Source organism: Trachurus trachurus, assembly GCF_905171665.1.
Source record: "Trachurus trachurus genome assembly, chromosome: 3".
Lineage (NCBI taxonomy): Eukaryota > Metazoa > Chordata > Actinopteri > Carangiformes > Carangidae > Trachurus > Trachurus trachurus.
This window is the reverse complement of record NC_139893.1, coordinates 34,733,073-34,758,107: the sequence shown is the minus strand read 5'-3', so window position 1 is coordinate 34,758,107 and position 25,035 is coordinate 34,733,073. Positions and strand designations below refer to the sequence as shown.

At 40.9% G+C, this 25,035-nt stretch overlaps 1 protein-coding gene across 1 annotated transcript; it reads left to right on the top strand.

Annotated features, from left to right (window-relative positions):
• Window positions 1-7,867: 7,867 nt before the first annotated feature.
• On the top strand, window positions 7,868-24,768 carry LOC311001267 (paired amphipathic helix protein Sin3a-like). The gene is made up of 21 exons (XM_083992312.1): window positions 7,868-8,046; window positions 10,756-10,972; window positions 11,248-11,427; window positions 11,716-11,822; window positions 11,949-12,279; window positions 12,402-12,653; window positions 12,931-13,083; window positions 13,333-13,488; window positions 13,948-14,034; window positions 14,193-14,311; window positions 14,577-14,802; window positions 15,252-15,368; window positions 15,565-15,803; window positions 16,338-16,521; window positions 16,711-17,293; window positions 17,413-17,582; window positions 18,291-18,464; window positions 18,566-18,658; window positions 19,913-20,007; window positions 22,301-22,508; window positions 24,174-24,768. Exons 2-21 carry the CDS (start codon window positions 10,778-10,780, stop codon window positions 24,390-24,392), a joined length of 3,888 nt encoding a protein of 1,295 aa, XP_083848438.1. The 5' UTR covers window positions 7,868-8,046; window positions 10,756-10,777; the 3' UTR covers window positions 24,393-24,768.
• The last annotated feature ends 267 nt before the right edge of the window (window positions 24,769-25,035 follow it).

Sequence of the window (25,035 nt, the reverse complement as noted above, 5' to 3'; positions counted from 1 at the left end):
AGCAGGGCAGTATTATATCTACCTGATGGCCGAGGACCTGATCCCGGTGCCCAGAGCCATCCACATCAGAGACAACACACCGCTCAGCTCTGTTCCTGTGCACCTCTCTCTGTCTGGTGAGTCTTCTTATGGCATTAATGACCATGGAGTAAAAACACGTAGACCTGCTACTAACTTTAACCAGCATGGTTAAAGACCCCCTAAACCAGAAATTGAGTTTTTGAAATTATTCACGTCAATGGAGTGTTTGGATTCTGCTACAAGACATTTCAGCAGCAAAGTCGCTAATGCAGCTATAACTGAGCATTTTAGATGTGAAAATGCAGTTTCAAAGTTAGAGTCTAAAAAAGTTGGATTCAGTTCTTCAGCACCCAGTCAGGTTTAATACATCAGAATCCCTAGCAACCAATCCCGTTGATTTTTTTTGCATCTTGTTTATTGCCGCCTTGAATGCGAGAGACCAGGGTTCGAATTTCTGTGCAGGTCCCATGTTTTGACATCGCCCCTCGCGCACCGCTGTTACTGAGCAACCTGGTGGTGGTGGGCGGGCGCAAGTCATCGTGCATTTGCATACTCATGAATATTCATAAAACCAGGATTTTTCAATGAGGGAGAAATAGTAGACATGTTTTTAGCCTCTTTGAGGTTTTTTTTTCAACAACTTTTTTGTGGGAAAGCAATTTTAATCAAAAAATAGTCATAGGAGAGCATAATTTTTACGAATTTAAATGCCTCTTTTAAAGAATTTTTAAAGAATATTTTGAGTTTTAAGTTGTGTCCCATGTTGGTCCTTCTTTTGATGGCTTCTCTCTGTTCTCCTTCCCTCCAGTGGAGCAGTCAGCTTCCATCTGCAGTGATGAACCTGTGGCAACAGGTGACACGCCCAACGAGGACTCCACGCTGTTTGTCCTGCCGTACCAGGAGGTGAAATTCGACGTCAACTTCGTGTCACAGCTGGAGAGGTGTGTCCTGCAGAGCCATTTCATGCCACCTGAAATAATTTCTGTCTCTCACACATTAGAAAATAGTTATACAACAAGTTACCTTTAATTGTCGGTGCAAGCTATTTTTAGAACGGCGGAGCAGAGCCGCAAGCTGCTCAGAGCTACGCTACGGAGGCTAATTTCTTGGTTTCCCTCATCAGACTCATCAAATACACAATCCAAAAACTCCAAAAAGCTCTCATGGATTGTGTATTTGAATAGTTTGATGAGGGAAACCAAGAAAAATCCCATCCAAAACGCTCTCGTGGACAAGTTGTGACCTGCACATTCACCATGCTATGAAATAATAACGTAACGTTACGAGACAGAGTTGTTTTCGAGGTAAATTCATGCAAAACCGCTGATGTGAGTTCCTGTCGGGGGCAGTTTTTCGGCAAGCAGTCTCTGTATTAACTCTAAAACGGCTCCGTCTCGTAACGTTCCGTTATTATCTCATAGCGTGGTGAATGTGCAGGTCACAACTTGTCCACCAAAATGCCAAAATGTTGAACCATCCCTTTAAGCATTAAATACTGAATTCATCGTTTAAAACACATGAATACTCATTAGTATGTAGTTTATAAACACAGTGAAAAATGTTTTACTCATCATTGATGAGTACTAACTGTATTTATAAACTACTAATGAGTATTCATGCGTTATAAATCAAGAATTCTGTATTCATTAATGCTTGACTAATTCTTAATAGTGTGTAGGCTACTTATTACCGTGTCCTGTTTGAAGTCACTGAGCTAACAGCTACAAGACTACAGAAACCACACAACATTCATAACTGAGAAGCCGTGACCAGATAAAATAGTTTCATAGTTTCTTCTTTCTGACTAATCGCTGCAGCTCGTTATGCAACACAACAAAACAAGCTAATTGAAGGAGGGATAGCCTCCTTGGAATGACCGTGAGCACCTCAATGTGTAAATCTAAAGTCTTGTCTATGTTTCATCCGATTCTGACATTGTGTGAACGCATCACAATCAGGCACAGGAATTAAAATGACCAATCTTGTTTTACCAAGGTGTTCAGAGCCTTTTCATATGAAAGCAGAAATGAAAGGTTTCTCTCTACATTCGCAGTGTTTCTGAGATGGCAGTGGTTGGTCCGCCTGAACTCTACAGGACTGGCTTCAAATCAGTTGGCCCCCTGTCAGTGATGACCATGGCCTGGGTCCACTCCGAAAACAAACTGACCCGCCTTTTACCCATCTGCTTTGCTGCAAATACCAAGAGGTAGTTGATTCACACTCTGTTGTGGGTTACACACTTTAGTGATTGAATCCATTGAAAAACAAATCTCCAAGACAAACAGTGTGCAGAGGGTGAAGGAATATGTAGAATAGAATATTAGGGATACTTTCTGAAGCCACTGTAGTATGTATTATACAAGTAGTAAGTATTGTGGTGGTGATAATGTAAAATCTCCCACTAACCAGCCCTGGAGTTTTTTTCTTTTCTTTAAATGTGTCTGTGTCACTTACACTTACCTGTAACTTTTTAAAGAAAGAATTTTAGTTTTACTTAGAAGTGAAAAAGTGAAATTACGTACAATAAATATGCAGCGTAAACTGGGGGCACCCTCTAATGAAGTACCTCAAACCTGTTTTCACTGTGAATGTCTCGCATTATCAAAAAGATGAATTAATTACAATAATTTGGGGAAAGCTATAATCGACTGTGATCACAGTATTAGTTCATTACAATATATTATTCACACACACACTTGCTCCACCTGCCTGCCAAGTGTTCTTATCTTGAACCGAGATCTGATCTGTACTTCCTGCATTTCCAGTTTACAGTCAGAGCCCAGATGTGTGTGGCTGTACCAAAGTAAGACTTTCATAAGAATTTCAGTCATGCTGTACTGTAGCTTGCAACACACCACTACTAAACTCATAGCAAAGATGGTCTGAAAACAGTATAATATCTATCTACTATTAAAACGTGTGTTTCTTTTATGTTCTCTCAGGGGAAATTCGGACTCTTCCTGCTGGAACAGGTTTGGAAAATATCAAACTTTGTTGCATTCAAGTGTTGTGTGTTTGAGTGGACTAATTGTGTCTGCATGAGTGCAGAAGAATCATAAGAATGTGCTGGTGTGTGCCTGCAGAGCTGAAGTGTGACAACACAGAGATGAGTCTGGTGCTCCCCGTCACCTCCCTGAGCGACATCAACTTGGAAGAACTGCAGCTCAACAGCCCCACCTGTCCTGTCGTCTACAACAACACACACCTGACTGCTCACATCTCCCTCAACAGCTGCGGCACCAAGACTGTGGTAACACACTCACACACCTGTTCTGGGTCTTTATTGCACCGAATGCTGACTAGTGTGGGTTGTTAGTGGTGTTTGGTGGTGTTAACATCCATATGAACAGGGCAGTGCAGCCTTTTTTTAGCCTGAGGTCTGAAAAGTGTATGAAAAGTGCTACAAATTCTGGATTTAGTGCTGCAACCAATGATACTTTTTATTGTTCAGGAATTTATTATTCAACAATGTATTGATTAATGTCAATTAATCCATTCTTTGGTCAACTTAAAGTAAATAAATACAAAATTAGAAGAAAAATGGCAATAAACATTTCCAAGAGGCAATTTTCTGGATTTGTTAATAACCTGACATCATAGGAAAATATAATGTATTGTAATATGGACAGAAAAAACACAAATTTTGTCACATTTGAGAGGCTGAACCAATATGTTGTGGTTTCTTTCAAATCACATAAGAGTAGCCTTTAATAGTCCGAAAAAGAAAAGTCCAGAAGGGCAATATGGGCAAAATCAGATAGACTTCTTGCAACCATCTTTATTTATGTCCTACTGTAATTAATGTATGTGATGGAAATTTGCTTTTCCAAATATAATATTTGAAACATTTCAAATATTTCCAAAATATGATAATTTCAACAACAACAAAAAAATTACAACAAAACAAAATAATTCTGGCTAAAAAAGTCTGAAAATAAACAAAGGAAAATTATTGCAGCTCAGCAGGGACAATGTCTGTCTGCGAGTTTAGATCTCCATCTAACTGGATAAAGTTTTTTTTTAAGTTGTTGAAGAAAAAAAAAGAGTAGCCTTTGATATTTTACTGTCAGACGTCAACCACCACATACTGGACATGGAAAATCATAAATATGTCTCCCAATGCTGTAGAAATGTGTTGGATTGGTTCATCAAATAACCTGAAATCTGAATATGGAAAGTAAAAAGATGTATCCACCTCATCTTCTCCTGTTTTCCAGCACTCTGGCACAGAGCTTGTTTATACCAATACCTTGCAAAGTGTGCGTCCCTACACTATGATCAGCCGCCAGCCCTCCCTCGTCCTCCCTCTGGCCTGCCGGATCCCTGGAGTCCAGATCGGGGGACCGCAGTACGAGATCACCATGCCCACGGAGAGGCAGACCTTTGGTGAGGTTACCTTCTGGATAGAGTTTCACCTCCCTGGGGAGGGACCGCTGGCAGAGTTCACGCGCACTCCCACGCTGCGCACCATCTTCCTGCCAGAAGAACGAGTGCGTCGATCGGTGGCATCACCATCAGAGGCCGACAGCCCCTCAGCCAGGTCCTCTAACAGCAGCCCCCCCATCAGGGACGTTGGGTCCAGGATCAGACAGCTGGACCTCCATGTGATGTCCAACTGCAGCGTGGATCGAGCTGAGCTGTTGGTGAGCCGCTGCATTGAATCTGAGACGGAGGACTTTGCTGAGAGCAGACCCATTATGGATCGAGGGTTAGTGTGTCAATCTACTTATCTCCTGTGTTGACCTTTTATGAAAAAGGCCGATATTGTGTGAAATAGTATGAATAAAACCAATTTTGGCTGCAGACATCAACAGTGGATTTAAAATGCATAATATGAACCAGTGCAGTTCTCTTATCCTCTCTCCTTTAGGTGTGCGACTTCCAACGCCACATTTGAGATCATTTCAACACAAACAAACTCCAAAGTTTACCGCCTTGATTTGAGTAAATTGGAGCACAAAGGATCTATGGTCTGTACTCTCACACAACACTTACAAAGCATTTTATTGCTCTCTTCTCTTTTGTATTTTTTTCAAAATGTCCCAAGCAGAAAATCTATTTTACATTTAGACGTATGCAGTGACTACTCTCTTTGAGCAGAAAGTGCCCATTTGGGCTGAGGCATTGTTGAAAATCACTACATTGATGTTGATTCAAGTTAACTCCACTTATCTCCACACTTTTTCTGCAAATTACCAGGAGAAGTGTTTGTCAGTTCACAATTTTGGGCCAAACTCAAATGTATTTTTAAGTGCTTGGTGGATTTCCATGAAATTTCATATTATGTTCGTTATGGGTGCTGACTTTGGCAATTCTTTGATTTTTTTCTCTGTTTGCATAAATACATTTCTGTGGTTTTGAGTGAAAAAGATCTATATTAACAACCATTTGTGATCTGCATGTAATTGTAATAATAACTTTGAATGGCCCATAGAGCAACCAGAATATTAATTTGTTTAACATCTATAAAATGAATGACTTTCCCCTTTAGCATCAACATAACCATGTGTAGTCCTACAGTGTTTCAAGTTCCATAGTGTTTAAATGCTATGAAATGTTTTGGAGATGTCTGTCCACACTGCTAACTCAAATCAATCAAATTATTTTGTGTTCTGCAGATGTATGTCCAGTGCACAGTCAATCTGTGTGTAGCCACCATGCCTTCTCAGAAGTGTCCTGACCTGTGCACCCGCTCCATTAGTCCCAGAATCCTGCTCAACAGCGTGTTCACCAAAAGCTACACCATCCGCTCCAAACCTATAAGCCTTACTGTCACTGATCCTCCATCACCTACAGTTACACCTACACCTACAACATCAACTACCACAACTACCACTACTACCACTACTTCTCTTATAAACACTGCAGGTGTCCAGAATACGACCACAAGCACCACCACCACCTCACACGGTAAAGAGTTATCTTTCCCACAAACCTCCATTGCTTTGTGTTGTAGGTATAATTCTCAAAAGGTCAGTCAACTGATCTGTTGTTTACGGCAAGGTTAATTTAAGCTTGTAAAGATTATCTGCAAGCGCAAGCATTTCTTTATATTTCAACTTTTCTTTAATTCTTGTTTTATTTTGAAGGGAAAATAATGAGCACTGGCTCACATTATAATGTTTGATATTAATCTTTTTTAATAACAGAGCTCATTAGGGCACAAAAACTAAATAAATGTCCGAAGCCCCACAGCAACCAATAGGCAAATTAAAAATGAGCATTTCAGGGTCAACTTTTATTTCCATAATTCACAGATTCCCTTAAGCTGTTTCATTTTTTCATAATGTCATTATTGATTCAAGTTTCGTTGTCGTATTTTTAATGTCTGTCACCTTTTAAAGTTTAAAATGTCCATGGACAAACACACACAGAGTGAGCTGTGAATGTAACTCTGTGCCCTCTGCTCTCTCCTCCCGCAGCACCACAGCAGGCCTCATCGGTGGCAGCAGGACTGATTTTAACAACTGTCAGCATATTTCTTCAAAACATATTTTCTTACTGAATATGCTGCTGAACGATGACCTATCACAACATAAAGCACTACATTTGCCTGTTTTGGACATTTAAAGATTTAATTTAACATGTTTTCCCATGATTCTGCTTCAGGCTCTAATCTTTCAAATAAAAATGTGGGCACATAAGGGGCTAAAGGATATGACATACAGGGAGTCATGGAATATAATATCCTCCCCAAGATGAGGCTTTATTTTTTTTACTTCCTTATATGAAAACACTCTGATTTTTGACCATGGAGACTGTGTTGTATGTAATTTTTCCTCTCTTCTCCCTCATTTCCTGACACCTCAGACTTCATTATTGTACGCTATTTTGCATTTGTACTGTAATAGCTATCAATTTCACAGTAAATTGTTCAGAGGCTGCAAGCAGCAGTTTCTTTACACATGAAGGGAAATGAGTATGTCTAAATAACAGAATCCAGTCAAAGTAGCTCACTATGATCCATATGGTTGGATGGCCATAATAACAACCGAACAGGAGATAGTAAATAGCTTTCTCCCCCTCTGGACTCTTATTAGCTACTGCTGCCCAATGTTTAACTTGTCGTGAACATTTTAAATTTTTTGGTGTATGTGAATTGAATTGCGAATGATTATCTATGAATATTTAATTTGACTCAAACATTTACCATGCGGACTCTCCAACTATCAACTATCTTTACAGCATAAAGGAAAAATACCTTTTTCTCCTACTTTTGTATACCATGATTAAATTAAATCAGTGGATTAAACACTCAACTGCAAACTGAGTTACTGAGTCTGTGTTTCAAAGCTGCATCATTTAATTATCAGTGTGCCACTTCAAAAATGTAAAAATAAATAAATACTGGACCATGTAATGAGAAGTTGTCATTTTGTGGAGCTAATCAGCAGTATTCAATCTATGCACTTATGCTCAACGAAGATTTTAAGAAATGATTACTGCAAAATAAAAATGTTTATTGCACTTTTAGCATGCCATATTATGATGCACTTTGCAGAACATTACATATCCCCCCTCCAAAAAAAGCATTGAAGAAGTCATAGGTAGCATAGGTGACTGTAGGCTATAATGTGGGGTTTGGGTTAGGAAGTTAATCCAGTCATGTGTGCCTGATGTACCAGACAAGTAACATGGAGGCTATGAGGCAGACAGTGTGCAGATAACCTGCACTTGACAAGACCATAAACTAACCAGACGCCTTTAACCAAAGATACTGGCTTACTGCCTTCACTGTATTTGTTTTCATTCTGCGCAGCGGACCAATGGGCGCTCGGACTGGGAGGAGACCAGCCCGCCTTCGTGCTGGACACGCCTCTATGTTCAAGGAACACCGCTTCATACATACACTGTTGTTAGCGACGTAGCCTCTACGGTCAATCTCATTTTTGACATTTCCATTTGCGACCACCTCTCAGAACTTCACTTTTTTTGTCACAGGCCGGTGAATGCACGCTTGGTGACCGAGTGTTTGTGCTCCGTGAGACCGGTGTGTCCAGGTGTGTCCGGTGGCAGTCCAGCGAGGTAAGTTAAAGTAGTGTTAGCTCGTTAGCCACAAACCCTGTACTGATGGAGGGGGGTTGGTTGTTGTGCTAACGTAGCATTTAGTTAGCTGCTACATAACCTTGCCGAACAAACCAGATGGCCAGCTAACACCAACCACTTTCTCTGTGCTGACTTAACATTTGACGGGTTTTTGTCTTTCAACAAAACAACGTGAGTGTTGTGAGCGGCGGCTGCATCAGCTCGCAGGTCCTACAAGTTAGTCGAGCTAGCGAGCTAAAAGCGGCGACCATGAATTAGCTGGCATGCTAACGCTACGATTGACCTGACAACATGAATTTTTGTTGCTAGTTTGTTTTGCTAAATTACAATTTAGTGTCTATGTTGGAGTTGTTTCGGGGCAAATGTGACTGGCAGAGAGGCGGTTTGTGTGACAGCCTAGTTTTTTTCTGTTCAACTTCTCGCATAACTTGACGTTAATGCGACGTTAACGATGTGTTGAAGCTACAGCGTTAGCCTCTGGGCTAGCCAGCGCTCTTCCTGACCTGACCAACCAACACAGCCAGAATTAATTACTGATCCTCCAACTTTATTTAAGTACTCTAATGTAACGATGGCCCCTGTGCCGTGTGCGAAGCAGTCGACTTTGTTGTCGCGTTATCGGCTGCGATTAGGTATGGCTGATTTTCTTTTCGACATCTTCCACTCAACGTCAGCTAGCCAGCACGCTCAGCTCAGCCCCGCGCACCGAGCACTGTCAGCGGCCACTTTCAGACACGGCATCGCTCTCACTGGGTCTTTCTGCCAAACCAGCCTATGGTCTGTCGATAATAAAGGCTAGATTGCTTGTCACATAACTTCGAGCTAGGACGAAAGCCAACGCCAGCCAGCAGACAAGCGAAAGCGGACAGCTCAGAGAAAACGGATGGCGTTAAGCTCGGTGTTTGGCAGAGAGGGGGAGGGGATGAGGCAGGGCTACAGCGAGCGAGAGAGAGACTGCGCCTACACGCCTGGAAAGTGTTTGCTGGCGGCTAAATGTCAGATTTTTTGCAGCGATAGTCGACCAATTTCGATATCTTTTACTGTCTGCAGTGTTTGCTTCGCGTTTCGGCAAAGAATATTTGCAGATTGATATGCGACAGACACGATCTCTGCGACTGAAGACCGTACGCGCAGCCACCGTCTTTTCCGAAATTGGTGGTGCAGGGCAGTGAGGCACAATGTCTGCTCTCCGCTGACAAAATGCAATGACGTTTGCTCAGGGAGTGTCAGCAAATTACTATTCTCTGTGTACATGTGTGGCATGTCCCGAGAGCCACATGGACGGAGCCGAAAAGGAGTATTAGTCATGACATCATCAAACTGGCTTCTTGTAATTCAGTCCTGATATAATGCAAGCTTTATTACTATTAAACATATCAATACTAATGATAATCTGACAACCCATTTAGGTTTAGAAAGTGGCAAAAAAAAATTAGCCGCCTGAAATAGCATACCGTAAACATTAGGCTAACAGCTGAAATCTACAAAGATATATCAGCCATCATTTTTGCTGAAATGGACTGTGTCCTCCATTGTTTTCCTGTTTGTCCTTGTGAATAATTATCCAACACTTTATAATCTGTTAACATTTTGGGAATAAAAAAAATAGTAATGATTGAAGCAAAGAATCAAAGCCTAATATGGACAAAAATCTGAAAAAAAATCTGAGTATTATGATTATTATGTATATTTTACAGTACAAAAAAGAAAAGAAAAAAATAACCATGGTAACTTCAATGCGCTTCATGTCAGTACCATGTTACTTGAGAGACGGTCCCTAACTGGCAGCCCCAGCCATTCTGCTGAACAACAACAGCACGTCTATTTATGGACAGTCATAGGCAAGCATTTTGCGTAATACTTTTCTCGTAGGCTTTTGTTGTGCTGATGCAAGTTAGTTTTGCCTCTGTTTCTCACTGATTTGCTCTTCGTTGGTGATATTTTTTTTATTCAAAAAAAATTGCTTAATTTGATTTGTTTTTGTGTATGTAATTAAAATAATAAGTCTTGAAACATCTAAACAATAAACTCTGTAAGTGTAAATGTGATGCAGGTTGAAGCTGAAATTGAAATCACTGTGTTAATGTGTTGAAAACATGAGAACACTTTATCATGGGAATTTCAGATTGTTCAGCCCTTTGTACACTGAATGGACCTGTGTAGATTGGACAGTTTTTACATCAATGTTACATCTCTTAGAACACCGTCAAATACCAATATAATATCAGATTGAAATTGTTTTCCATAGGCCACAACTGGGAAACATCATAACCAGCTTGTTCATAATCATATACCTTAGTAATGCAGTCATGTTATATTTTTTTTTAATGGATGTTAGTTTTAAGATCTGTGGTTCCAGGTTATAGAGCCTCTGGTTCTAGTTGTTTATTATTGGGTAAAATGACCTCTATGACAGTTGTGGTAAAGTTTGATTGGATTGCATAATACTGAACACTTTTGATGCTTCCAAAATGGCCGTTGAGTTAAATCGACATTCCTGAGTTTGCACAAAAAATAAACATTTCCCAATTTCCACTAAAATCTTAATTCAATTCATTGTAAATGGAAGTATTTTAACTTATTTGTCAATCATTTTATAATTTTAGATGTGGTACATGCAATTAAGTTTTATGTACTGAGTAGCACTAAGCAGCCTGTTAATGCTTAATCTGTCTTTGTTCACTTAAGCCCCTTTGAGTATGTGTATACAATGAAGAGGCGTGTGGAGGACCAGGAACCAATATTTGCACCCCAGCAACAGCAACCACGTCGTCCCCCAGTTCAAGGTATTGCAGAGAGCTTCCAGCACCGGGCCCTCGCCCCGGCCCCTACTGTGATAGAGGCAGCCACAGACAACATGCAGCCATCCACTGGCATCCAGTATTCTCTTCCCCAGGGCTACCAGGTATGATATTGTGGTCTCTACAGACCAGAGCTGCTGTTAATGTTAACTGATGAAATGAAAGATGATTATTGGCTAATTAAAGGTATTCACCTCAAAGGAGCAGCATCTGAAATGAATGTTGATAAAAAGCTCAGGTTGAATTGTGAATGTTTGCAAGATTCAAAGTCCTTTACCCAGTTTAATAGTCATATTATGTGTATTAAACTTTTCAGGGACATTTGTATCTTTTAAGCTTCCTGGATCTCTGATAATCTTCTATGTTTCCTCCTCAAAAGGTGCCAACAATGCCTCAGAGCACAAGTGGACATGGACACAGCAATACTGCGCCACACGTTGGTCCCCATGCACACAGTCTTGCGGTGCAGTCGCAGGGTCCTGCAGTGGTTCAAGGTCATGTTCACCCACCCGCTCCCATAACTTCAACTCAAGGACAGCAGCAGTTTCAGCGCCTTAAGGTACCGCTACATGAGCAAACCTCAAACATTTGCACCAGAGTACACTGATAAAATGAAATGATGTCACCAATGAAACAAAAGTATTTATTTTACAGAGTACCAAACATGACCTTCTTTGACATTTTGGTCATCAGCATTGCTGTGCTCGTTATGTCTTTTCTAGTTCTGAATTTATATTGATTATCAATCTGGGGCTACGGAAATTAGGATTTTTGGGAGATGAGATTTTGCTATAATGTTTTCTAATAATTCATAGTCAAAGTAGTAATGTTGGTCTTTATTTTGCAGGTTGAAGATGCCTTGTCTTATCTGGATCAAGTCAAGTTGCAGTTTGGGAATCAGCCACAAGTCTATAATGATTTTCTTGATATTATGAAAGAGTTCAAGTCGCAGAGGTAAATTCTTATTTTAAGGACATTTTCCTCAACGTGTGAAAAAAAAAACATGTACAGGTCAAGTTTATCCATTGACCCAGTTGATAATTGCATACTAATATTCAATCAATCACTCTCTCACTACAGCATCGACACTCCTGGAGTCATAAACCGTGTGTCCCAACTCTTCAAAGGCCACCCAGACCTCATCATGGGTTTTAACACTTTCCTGCCCCCTGGATATAAGATTGAGGTTCAAACCAACGATCTAGTGAATGTGACCACGCCAGGTCAGATTCACTACATCACCCCTCATGGTATTTCAGTTCAGAACCTCCCTATAAGTGGAGCGCCCAGCCAACCTGCAAGCCATCACCAGCACCAGAGTCTGCCACAGCCTGGCCCACCCACTTCTACCACCACCACCACCACCACCCCACCCATCCCCGCCCAACCTGCTCCAAATAAAACCAGCAAGGTAGACTATATTCTATATTTGCCACTTTAATTTAGTATAACAAGGTAGATGATGTTTTTATTGCTACAGTTTTTGTTGTCAGTGTTATACGATGCTATTTACACCCCTCTTTTTCTCAACAGCCAATTCAGTCTCCAGCCCATACACCTACAAGCCAGCCCAATCCATCCATCCCATCCTATGCCTCACCGCGCTCACCTTCAGTTCAGTCCCACACTCCTGTGAGCAGCACGCCGTCTGCCGGACCACCTCTCCAGAACAACCAGCCTGTTGAGTTCAACCACGCTATAAACTATGTCAACAAGATCAAGAACCGCTTCCAGGGTCAGCCAGACATCTACAAAGCCTTTTTGGAAATTCTGCACACCTACCAGGTAAAGGAATAAAAGAAGAAAGTATGAAATATTATTCCAGCATTGAATAATTTAACGGTCTGTTTGTCAGGAGCATAAATGTATATCTTTGGAGAAAAAAATACCAATTTCAAGATAACACTGAGTGGTGGTGTTCTGTGTGAGTGAAAACTACTAGTTGTCCAGTGATATTGATGTGAAACTTTAGCAGCAGCGGCAGTGCGGCGCTGCTGAGTGAGTATAGGGGAAACTACTACTGCTAATCCCACCACCTTTTTCTTCAATGTAAATTTTCCAGAAGGAGCAAAGAAATGCTAAAGAGGCAGGAGGCAACTACACCCCAGCACTGACTGAGCAGGAGGTCTACACTCAGGTGGCTCGGCTCTTCAAGAACCAGGAGGACCTGCTCTCAGAGTTTGGACAGTTCCTGCCTGATGCAAACAGCTCACTGGTGAGTCTCTGTGAATACACTCCTACAGGTTGGCCCTTCTTACCTACCGTAGTCTTTATCAAACTAATATGGTTCATGTTGTTGTAATCCTTGGCCGTGGAATCTGCAACTGTTTCTTATTCACATACTGTCATAACACATCCCATGTCTTTATAATTACGTTTTGAAAAATTTTAGTAATTTAACATGTATTTCTCTCACCCCTTTCTGGTGAGATTGTGATAACACCGTGTGATATTTTCTTTTTAGCTGCTGGGCAAGGCTACGCCAGACAGGGCAGAGTCGGTGCGCAACGACCACGGTGGGACTGCAAAGAGACCATTACTGAACAATAAACAAAGGCTGAGCCAGAACGGCCTGCCGATGAGAAGACCCGCTGGAGTGGGAGCCACACCACCTGTCAAGGTACACACCACTCTCCATGTTGACTGCTTATGGTTATTTGTTTCTTTCTGCTTTATTTTAGTAGCTAGGGAGCTTAGGGAATTTATCGCCATGTATTCCTTTTTTGAATTAATGACGGTAGACAAATTGTTGTTGCGCCTGACAAGTTAATTTCTACATCATCATACAGCATACTAAATCCTCCATAGTGACCGTACAGTTAAATCTCTTTTAAACGGTTTCAATAAAGATGGAGCATTAGAAACTTAATAAAAATAGGATTTATTGCAGGGCTTTTTATTTGATTTTATTAGTTTTGTGAGGGTTCGTCAGATAAACTGGCAATTGAATGTTTTTAATCCATACTAACCCCACAATGAGGTATTTTTAAAACATTTATCAGTTTCAAAATGAAACTGACATTAGTTTTAGGGGTTAGGTTCTAATTTTGACATGTTTTTTTTTTTTTTATCTTTGCAGAAGAAACCAAAAATAATGGGGAAGGACCACAGCATGACAGAAGTCGGCAAACACAGCACCAGCACTGAAACCATGTTCTTTGAGAAGGTCATTATTGTTTCATTCTGCCCCTTCAATAACAGTACTTCAATGATAATGTGAAGGTGGTGATTATCAAAATGTTAATGACATGATGAAACTGTTTCAGGGGAAAGTTTTTTCTTTACTTTCCATTTATACTGTTTTTTTGTCATCACTGACAACAGGTGAAGAAGGCTCTTCGGAGCACTGAGGCGTATGACAACTTCCTTCGGTGTCTGCATATCTTCAATCAGGAAGTCATTTCTCGTGCTGAGCTCGTCCAATTAGTTATCCCGTTTCTTGGGTAAGTCCACACAGCCTGTCAGGTTACACACATGTATGACTGTCGTGTTACACATTGTAGCAAATTAGTCAACCCTTCCCTAAACTCTTGAGTCATAGACCGTTTTTTTTATGGAGAAATTGTATGATGTCCTGTTTGGATTTGTCGAGTTCCTTTTCTAATGAAACATAGCACTACAACCAAGGACAGCGTTAGACATCTGTCAGTTACAGTGACACAACCCTGATTATTGTGTATTTCATCTATGCCGTTGCACAATTTCCAGAAAATTCCCCGAGCTTTTTACTTGGTTGAAAAACTTCCTGGGCTACCGAGAGTTTAGCCATGGAGAGTCGAGCCATGCGGAGAGTTTACCCAAGGAGCGTGCCACGGAGGGCATCGCCATGGAGATCGACTATGCTTCCTGCAAAAGGTTGGGATCCAGCTATAGAGCACTGCCGAAGAGCTACCAGCAGCCCAAGTGCACAGGAAGGACACCGCTGTGCAAAGAGGTGAGTCACTGAAGGAAGTGGGCGTCGTTATTCTCCACAACACGGCTACCAATTGCAAGGTTATCGATGTGTGTGTCTTGGAGAGCAGCCTCAGGAGTGGGACTTAACACTAAACCACATACCAAATTCCAGTAAAAAGTGCATTTAGTGGATTAATTAAAATAGTCCAAATTACATCAACTGTGTGGCGTTTTAATAAAGGAGGAAAATAACTACTTGAAATCACTTAGTGTTAATATTTCAGTAAAATTATTCAAACAAACAGAACATTCAGTGTGAGTGCATGGAATTATTTAGAATGAATTCAACCATTTTGATCCATTGCCATCAGTTAGGCTTGGATATCATTATCTTTTTCTGAAGTACAGGTTTTTGCAAGTGAGAGCCTTCACGATTAATGTCTTGCATAAATGTGAAATTGATTTGAACCAAACCTCCCTTTGCTCCAGGTCCTGAACGACACATGGGTGTCATTTCCATCCTGGTCTGAGGATTCTACATTTGTGAGCTCCAAGAAGACTCAGTATGAGGAGCACATTTACAGATGCGAGGATGAGCGCTTTGAGGTGAGGAACACTCAGCCCACTCACACTCCAAAGTGGAAACTGTAGCTCCTTTATGATTTAAAGAGCGTATACGGCACCTCCTTTGTGTGATTGACGTTACTAAAAAAAAGCACAGACTTGGATATCCAAACACAATCTGGTGACACCTCCGGCCAGTTAAACTCAGCTAATGATTTCACTCTTGTCTCCCATTTAGCTGGATGTTGTGTTGGAAACCAACCTCGCCACGATACGAGCATTGGAAACGGTGCAGAAGAGGCTTTCAAGGATGTCCGCTGAGGAGCAGGTGCGCTTCAAGCTGGACAACACTATGGGCGGCTCCTCGGAAGTCATTCACCGCAAAGCCATCCAGAGGATATATGGAGACAAGGCACACGACATCATTGACGGCCTCAAGAAGAACCCAGCTGTGTCTGTGCCCATAGTGCTGAAAAGGTCAATGGTTTATTACTTTCTGCCTCTGATCAGAGTTAAATGTTTTATATAAAATCCTATATAATTGATAGGATTTGACTTTTCAAGATTCAAGACAAGTTTATTAATCCCTTAAAGGGCAATTCCACTTGGCGGCTTGCACACCACATGCTCATAGCACAAAACAACATAACATAACAAAACAGAGAAACAAGAAAAGAGAAGTTGACAGCTGGGTGCAAAGTCTGCTAGTTGCATGTAAGGAATATGAATAAATAACTTCATTAAAAATAGGAATTTTAATAAATATCACCATTAAAAGTACATAATAAAGAATAAAGAAATACATAAAAAGTACACAGTGCGATGTTTGTGGTGTGTACTGGGTACTATTTCAATTAAAAAAATCTCTGTTTAAGTCCAATAATCTTTGAGCAGGTTGTCACAACACTGTTGAGACTGTTTTATCCTTGAGTGACAGGTTGTTACACCAACAGATAAAAGAAATGGCAACACTTCGGGATGTGAACACTTTTTTTGTTGTTGTTTTTTCAGATTGAAAATGAAGGAGGAGGAGTGGAGAGAAGCCCAGAGAGGCTTCAACAAAATCTGGCGGGAGCAGAACGAGAAGTATTACCTGAAGTCACTCGACCATCAAGGCATCAACTTCAAGCAGAATGACACCAAAGTGCTGCGCTCTAAGACTTTGCTCAATGAAATTGAGTTGCTATATGATGACGTAAGTGAACATGTTTCCTTGACAATGATTCGTTTGACTGAAACTGACCGCATTTGACACGGTGGAATTTATTTTTTGAAGCTTTAACTCAAACTTGGAGCACTGGCTCATGATGTAGAGATGCCTTTTATTTTCATACATGATATTTACTGCTCAGAGCAATAAAACTCGCGTCTGTTTTTCTTGTAGCGCCAGGAGCGAGCATCAGAGGAAACTGCCACGCCGCCACCCAGCGGCCCACACATGACCCTGACCTACGACGACAGCCAGATCCTGGAAGACGCAGCCGCCCTCATCATCCACCACGTCAAAAGGCAGGTGGGCATCCAGAAAGAGGACAAGTACAAGATCAAACAGATCATCCACCATTTTATCCCTGACCTGCTGTTCGCACGGCGAGGTGAACTCTCTGACGTAGAGGAGGAGGAGGAAGAGGAGGACGAAGACGCGGAGATGGATCAAGACGGTCCCAAGAAGCACAACGGCCTGCCAGGCAGCAGCCCAACAAAGTCCAAGCTCCTTTTCAGCAACACGGCAGCTCAGAAGCTGCGGGGCACAGACGATGCCTACAACCTGTTCTTTGTGAACAACTACTGGTATATCTTCCTCCGTCTTCACCACATCCTCTGTTCTCGTCTGCTGCGGATCTACGGCCAAGCCGAGAAACAGATTGAAGAGGATGGCCGGGAGCGGGAGTGGGAAAGAGAGGTTCTGGGCTTCAAAAGGGAGAAAAATGAAAATCCAGCGATCCAGCTGAAAATGAAAGAGCCAAGTAAGTGACAAGTTGATTAACTAGTCATATAAAACGTATATATTGATATTTTACTGTGGATCACACTCTGATCTTTTTTTCCACCATACAAGTTTTGACACTGTTGTCTTTTCCTACAGTGGACGTTGATGTGGAGGATTATTACTCAGTGTTTCTGGAAATGGTGCGCAACCTTCTGGATGGAAACATGGAGCCGGCTCAGTACGAGGATTCCCTGAGGGAAATGTTTACTATCCATGCCTACATTGCCTTCACCATGGACAAACTCATCCAGAGCATTGTCCGGCAGGTCAGCTGATTTTAAAATTTACATCATTTGATTACCTCGGCCAAGGAGGTTTTGTTTGCAACTGTGTCTGTTTGTTGGTTGGTTTGTTTGTTTGTCAGCAGGATTATGCAAAACCTACCCAGGCAGTTTGCATGAAACTTGGTGGTGGGGGGATGGGGCAAAAGTTAGGGAACAGCCCAGTAAATTTTGATGCCAACTGGTTGGAAGATCCAGGAATTCTTTTATCACCTTAGCGACTTTGCAAGATAGGAGTGGTTTTTTTTTTCAGATTCTCAGAAAATGTATAGGAGTATTGATGTAAATAAACAAGACATGAGATTTGTGAGTTTGTTCAATTTGGTGCGGATCCAAATGATAATCAGGAGCTGACAGATCTGTAGGATTGTTTGGCATCAGCAGAGGTATACGCTCTGCTGGTTGTGCAACACAAATCCAACTAGAATGGCAAACCTCTGTACTGTATGTCATTAAATTCCACTCAAGCTTGACATACTGGGCTTAATTTATAGAATGCATAAAACAAGTATTCAGTTGTCATGTCACAAAGTGATCAGTGAGCATGAGGTCATGTCTGTTACGTTAAAACAGAGGGGTAACCAAACCACAAGCGTGTGTATGAATATTAAGAGTTGTGAGAAAAATGACGTCTTTCACTTTCACATTTTACTATGCAACTCACCGAGTGTGCTGCTGTCCCTAATCCTACAGCTCCAGCACCTTGTCACTGACGATGTATGTTCACGTGTAACGGACATGTACCTGAGCGAATGTGCCAACAAATCCACGGGAGGCACACTGTCCACACAGACTTCCAGGGCCACGGCGGAGGGAGTCTACCAGCGCAAGGCCGAGCAGCTCATGTCAGACGAGAACTCCTTCAAGGTACCACAAACCTAATGCTGAAAACGTCAAGTCTCAACTTTTTTTGAACACTCTTGTCTGTTTTTAGACAGCTCCCCTTGACTGTTTGTGTTTTTATCTAGTTGATGTTTGCAAAGAGCCGAGGATCTGTCAGTCTGGCTGTGGAGCTGCTGGACACAGAAGAGGACAACTCTGATGAGCCGGCAGAGGCAGAGGTACGACTCAGTCTATTGTGTGTCTATCACTTTATTAGCTTCGCCTACCTGTTACCAAATACAGCAGCCGAGGAAATAGGGGGGAATATGACAGAATATTATTATGAAGCTGGAGCTGTTGGTGTTGTTGAGTTTTTTTACATTACATGTGTAACCTTTGAACCCTCATGACCCTTAGGAACAGAAAGTAGAAACTAAATATTCCAAATGAGTACAAGCCAGAACCTGTAGTCTGTTTGAGAAGAGTCTTCAAAATTATTTCCAAGTCCTATTTTACTGTGTGTATATAATGCATGTGTTTTGTACATGTCATACAAGTGTTTCCTCCATGTATTTGGTCACAGAGCTGCTGAAGTTCCACGATTATTCCACTATCACAGTTTACTTACACTTTACACTGCTTTCTACATTGCACGCAGTGAATTTTTGGGCTACAATGAATTGAAGAGAAATCTTTTATGGATTCCTGCTATATTAATTTCTGATTGCTGGCTGCTGCAAACGATTAAATCAAGATGGTGAATAAAGATTCAGCCTAGTACTCTTATGCAAAATCAGATGTTGCGATGCGAGTCCATCAGTTGTCAATGTTGAATCCTCACCCATGTAAATTGTTTTTTTTACAAAAAAAATACGTGCAGCTAAACCAAACAAAAAAATGTTACTTGATTGAAATGTATTTTCTGTGTCCAATAGGTATAATGGAGTAATTATATAGCCAGCATAGCTCATTAGATGTGTGTCTTCCTAACATGATAACTTTAACAGAGATATGGGATTTCTCTCTGATTTGAGTAAAAGAGATGTTTGGGTTTTAATCTGTTGATGACAGGGGACTGACGTTTTCTAGATAACCATTCTGGAGAACTCTATCAGGGACCTAAAGTCCTGTTGTTTCAGAGAGTTTGCCGTAAGTTGTGACAATGATTTCCGGCCATTGTACTGATGACAAATCAGTGCATTGAGGTTGGTGTGAAACTCTGGGAAGGTGTCATTCATTTCCTGAGGTTTGCAGTACTTTTTTAATGTTCCCTGTGAGTGGAAACAGGAGTGTGAAGGGGTTTATAAGTGTGCTTGAGATTTGTCATACAGTTGAGTTACGTGTACTCAATACAAGTGTAGGAGCAATGAGGCAGTGAAAAGAATGAAAATTCACCAGGGGGTCATTGACATGTGCACAACAGCACCTGCTGCTGGAAAGAAGCCCTCTTTGAAACGCTGTTGATTTACTTCTCTCTGCTCTCTCCTCCACAGAGGTGGTCAGACTACGTGAGCAGATACCTGAACTCAGATTCCGCATCCCCAGAGCTGCGTGAACATCTGGCGCAGAAGCCGGTGTTCCTCCCCAGGTGAGGCTCCAGCCATGTCCCCCCTCTTGTCTGCACACTTACAGCTTCTGTCCTGAGGCACTAGTCAGCCGAGCAGCCACTCCACTGTTTACAAGCCAAACCTGCTGCCAAACACCAACTCATGTTTTTTTTTAGAGCTAGACACAGTGGTACTTCTGCACAAGCCTGACTTAGACGGCTCTCTCTCTCTCATCACAACACACGACAAGAGCTCTGCCTTTTTAATAACAGACAAACACGAAAGGTTTGAGAAGATCAATCAAAAAGAGTAACACTGAAGTGCTCGCAGTGCCCGAATCCTCTCCTGTCTGTTTGGAATCTCATTGGCCATTAACATAAGTCTTTCAGTTTTTGACCTCTGCCTCACTTGGAAGATTGCACTTTACATGGCCATCTTTTAAAAAAAGAAAAAAAAAAAGAAAATGGAATTTATTTATTCATTGATTCAGTTCCTTTTTAATGGGAATTTTATTTATTGATAGTAAGGTTTTTTAAAATGGTTTTGGCTTGATCGTGGGTTTTGAATTTCCACCTTTAGTAGACGGCTAACGAAAAATTTGATTTCATTATTCACATTGTATTGAACTTAAATGGTGATTTTTCATTGTGTAACATAAGAACAAAAAGTCACTGAATGCACAAACTGAGAGCAAAACAAATGGGTTCATTTTGTCCTTTTTATTTCATTTTTCTACGATGTCTGTGACCTGAGTTTAATAGACTACAGCTCTTGTGTAGGACCAGAGAGACTTTGTTAAGAGAGGACAGTGAAATCGTGGTTTCCTTTTCTACCTTATCATGCCCTTTGTTTGTGATTGTATTCAGATCAAAGGTCCTGTATGTGACTTGTTCACTGTTTGCAACTGTAACTGTTCAAATGTCCATTTGTTTAAGTCTGTTATACTCAGTGTTATGTTTGTAATAATTTTCAGTGGAAACAGTGCACTCCCGTTGCAACTTTTTGTTGTGGGTGAGATTTTTCCACTGGTTTGACAGAGATTAGTGCTCATATGTTTTTTAAAACTCTGGTCAAGCACATTATCTGCAACACTTGTACAGAGGAGTAGGGTTTGTAAATAAAATGAACGTCTAAATTGTATGTTCATATGTTGGTGTATTTCTTTCCGGACACCTCAGAGCTGTGCATGGAGGCGTGATTGTGTCTGCTCTGTCGTAAAAGCTCCAAATGAGTGTTGCACATAAAGCCTGTCTGCCATTGTTTTTGGTGCTTTCATTTGAGTTTCTGGTTTCTTTGAGATGGCTGTCCATTACCATACACATTTCAATGGGCTTTTTTAAAACCTTGGTCTTAGTTTTTTAGTTTTTATTCAAACCCATTGCATAAATCTGGTACCTGGCTGTGATTTATCAGTGGGCTCACCCACATCTTGTTTTATTATTTATATATTTATTTTATGTTCTTTGTCATCAAATCTATGAGAGATCAGCAGCACGAGGTCAAAAGACTTGTCTTTCCTCACTTAAACCTTCAATGGCAGTGAAATTCCAGCAGTTTCTTTTTCCAGTTATGTTGTTATGTTCATCTCATGATCATAAACACTCTGTACATTGTTGGTGGAAGTATGTGCACATCAAAGTATCCTCAGCTCATATATATATTTATATAACAGTTTTTACTTGAAATTGGCCTCACTGTCATGTCTTTTAAGTGGAGCCCTGAATGCAAAAATATGCTTCATGGTTTCAGTCCTCGCTCACCTGTAACCTCTGTGGTAAGTACTCATTTAAAACTTTCATTCAGGTGGGGTGAATAATTGCATTTTTGTAACCTGCACAAAATCAAGATCAATTTCCAAGTAAAATAAATATTTGTTTTGCCAAGCATATTTAGCCTGAACTACATGGCTGTGCAACGGAAGTGCACTGTACAGAAAGATTACGACTGCTGCCTCTGCTGCTCTTATAGATCCTCTTTTCCCACGAATGATTTGACTCCCAATCTAATTCTGTTACTCGGTGAGTTGCAATGCATGGGTTTAAGAATATTTGTTTAAAGGGACAGTCCTCTCAAATTTGACTATACCGTTCTTAATGAAAATGTGTATTGTGCCTGACCACATCCACTAGACTTAACAAAATAAATAAATAAACACAGTGTGTACTGTCAAACAGAATTGTGCCATACAACAAATAACAGTTTACAGATTTTTAGAAATTTGTGCGCACTTTCCCTGTAAACTTTGATTTCTTTTTGGAGTGTGGAGTATTCAAAAGAATTTACCTGGTGATGAGACGGTGTTATTGACGGTTGTCGATCTGTTTTCACCTTCAGGAATTTGAGACGAATAAGGAAGTGCCAGAGAGGATGGGAGCAGCTGCAACAGGAGAGAATGACCAAGGCCCCCTCGGACAAGTCTCAGGACGGTAACAGTGAGCTGAAGATGGAGTGTATGTTCAAGCTCAACTCCTACAAGATGGTCTATGTCTGCAAGTCAGAGGACTACATGTACAGGCACACGGCGCTGACGCGGGCTCATCAGGTAGGCACAGAAAGAAATGATGTATAACTGCCTTTATTACATTAGTACAGTGTTTTTCAACCTTGGGGTCGGGACCCCACATGGGGTCACCTGGAATTCAAATGGGGTCGCCTGAAATGTCTAGTAATTGATTAAAAAGAAAAAAAAAAAATACTGATATTATTATTATTTTTTTTATTATTATTCTTTTTAAAATTATGATTAAAAACACCACACCACACACAATCTTAAACAACTGTCTATACTTTCACTTTCTCGAATATAAATCGAGTTCAAATAAAATGCAGCATATAAAAATATCTGAGCTGGTGCATCTTGACTGACGGCCGCGATCACAACTGCTCATGATCGCGGGGTCGCCATAAATTTGTGATGTCAAAATGGGGTCACGAGCCAAAAAAGGTTGGGAACCACTGCATCAGTACAGGTGCCTCTCAATAAATTAGAATATCACAGAAAAGTCAATTTCCAGTAGTTCAAGTCAAAAATCCCCAACTAAGTATTGAGTGCATATAGATGGACATACTTCTCAGAAGGCAAACATTTCCATATTAAAAATGTTCAATTTATGAGATACTGAATTGTATGTCTTCATTTAATGTGAGCCATAATCATTACAATTAAAAGAAATGAATTAGAAAAAAGACACTAAACATTTAATACTGAAAAAAGTCTCCATGTTTCATTCTGTGTGTAATGGATCTATATAATGTATTAGTTTCACTTTTTGAGTTGAAATACTGACATAAATAAACTTTACCATGATATTCTAATTCATTGAGATGCACCTGTAGTTCCAGGTTCAATACTAAAGCCTCAAACAGGCTGTATTTGTTTCTCTATGCTTTCTCTATCACCTACTCAGGTCAGTTATTTTAGTCCCATCTGGAGTGTTTACATTGCTGATTGTCCACTCCCACCACAGTAACAATTCAGGAGTTAGTTTCATTGTTATACTGTATTTTAAAGTGAGTGTTACAGGTGGGCACATGCCAATATCACAGACAAAAATATTTAACTGCCATTTAAAAACTCATCTTAAACTGTCTTAATATCGGCTCTAGATAAACACAAGCTTGGATCAGAACTGAAATGTGTTTGACATTATCAGATTTTGGCAGATGTTCACTTTTTACACAATGAAAAGAAAACAATAGTGAGCTTTTCCTTCCTGTCATTACAGTCAGAGACTTCATCTTACATATTGTTTTTATTTTCGAGACGGCGTCTTTTGTGTTCAGTCCACTTGATCCTGATTTGTTCTGAATTTGTCAGAAGTGTTTCGTTAGCCCAGCTGAATCTGCAGGAGCTGCTCACGTTACTCGAGTTGCTGCCTCAGAGGAACTAAAAGACGGCAGGAAAACAAATTCACAGCACTCAAAGACGAGGGAGTGAAAAATGCTATCTGTCAGACTCTTGGACATGTTCAAAATGATTTTCTCTGACAGGAAGAGTCTCTGGATAGATTAACGGTATGTCAGGGAAACTTTCCAGACAGAACAAGGGTAAAAGTCTTTCTCACTCAGCTGTTGGAACAGTGAGCGTGTTTTATTATCAAGTTTGACCTATATTCAGGTTTATCTCATTGTCAGTCATATTTCTGTGACTTACTTTGAACTGGCCCCAGTAGCTGAGCTGTGTCTCTCTGCCTGATGTCTCTTACAGTCCCACCAGCGGGTGAACAGGCGTCTCCACCGACGCTTCCATGCCTTTGTGGACACCTGGGCTAAAGAGCACGTGACCAGCGACATGGCCGCCGACAACCGCAAGTGGCTGATGGGAGAAAGACAAGAAGGCCTGCTGCCCTGCACCACCACCTGCAACCCCGAGGTCCTCCACTATCTCAACGTAAACAAGTACCGGGTGAAGTACAGAACACTGTAGTCCCTCAGATCTAAGGATAAACTGTGGGAGGGGGGGGCTGTCGTCACACAACAAACTGCCAGCGATGACATACACTATACAGTAGCTTCATGTGGATTCCTCCAATCTGCCCTTACCGGATTCATTTGCCAAAATGTTTTGGGTTGTCGATCCACGATGTCAATGGGATGTCAAATTTCTGCTCTCCTCAAATGTTTCACAACTGACCGGGCAACTTGTCAGAACTTTCAAGCTTCCACTACAAATGTGTCTGTCACAAAGTTGGAAAATCCCACTCAGTATGTATTAAATGCAGCTTTTTACATGAAGAAGATATTCAGAGAAAACACTCCTTACTGCATCTTCTCTTGGGAGTAACTCACAGTAAACAAACAAAAGGTAAGCAATTCACAACACAAACCCAGAAACTTCAGATTGAAAGAAGTGTTTGTTTTTTGAGGACCACCTCTTCATTTTAAACTTAATAAGAAAAACTAACCTCAGTTTTTCCCTCAAGGTAGCAAGAACAAAAACCTGCTACCTCGGTTAAAACGTATGGACTCAGACTCAGCTGTAAAGTTGTATAGCCTGTGAATGTTTTCCTTTTGGTGGTGAAGGTGCAGCAGTGCACTATATATATATAAAAACATATATATATATTTTA

Excerpts from the sequence above, each read along its gene's own strand:
- LOC311001267 (XM_083992312.1), top strand. The coding sequence starts at position 10,778 with ATGAAGAGGCGTGTGGAGGACCAGGAACCAATATTTGCACCCCAGCAA. Across the intron at positions 10,973-11,247 it reads CTCTTCCCCAGGGCTACCAG|GTGCCAACAATGCCTCAGAG; the intron begins GTATGATATTGT and ends CCTCCTCAAAAG. Across the intron at positions 14,035-14,192 it reads AAACCATGTTCTTTGAGAAG|GTGAAGAAGGCTCTTCGGAG; the intron begins GTCATTATTGTT and ends CACTGACAACAG.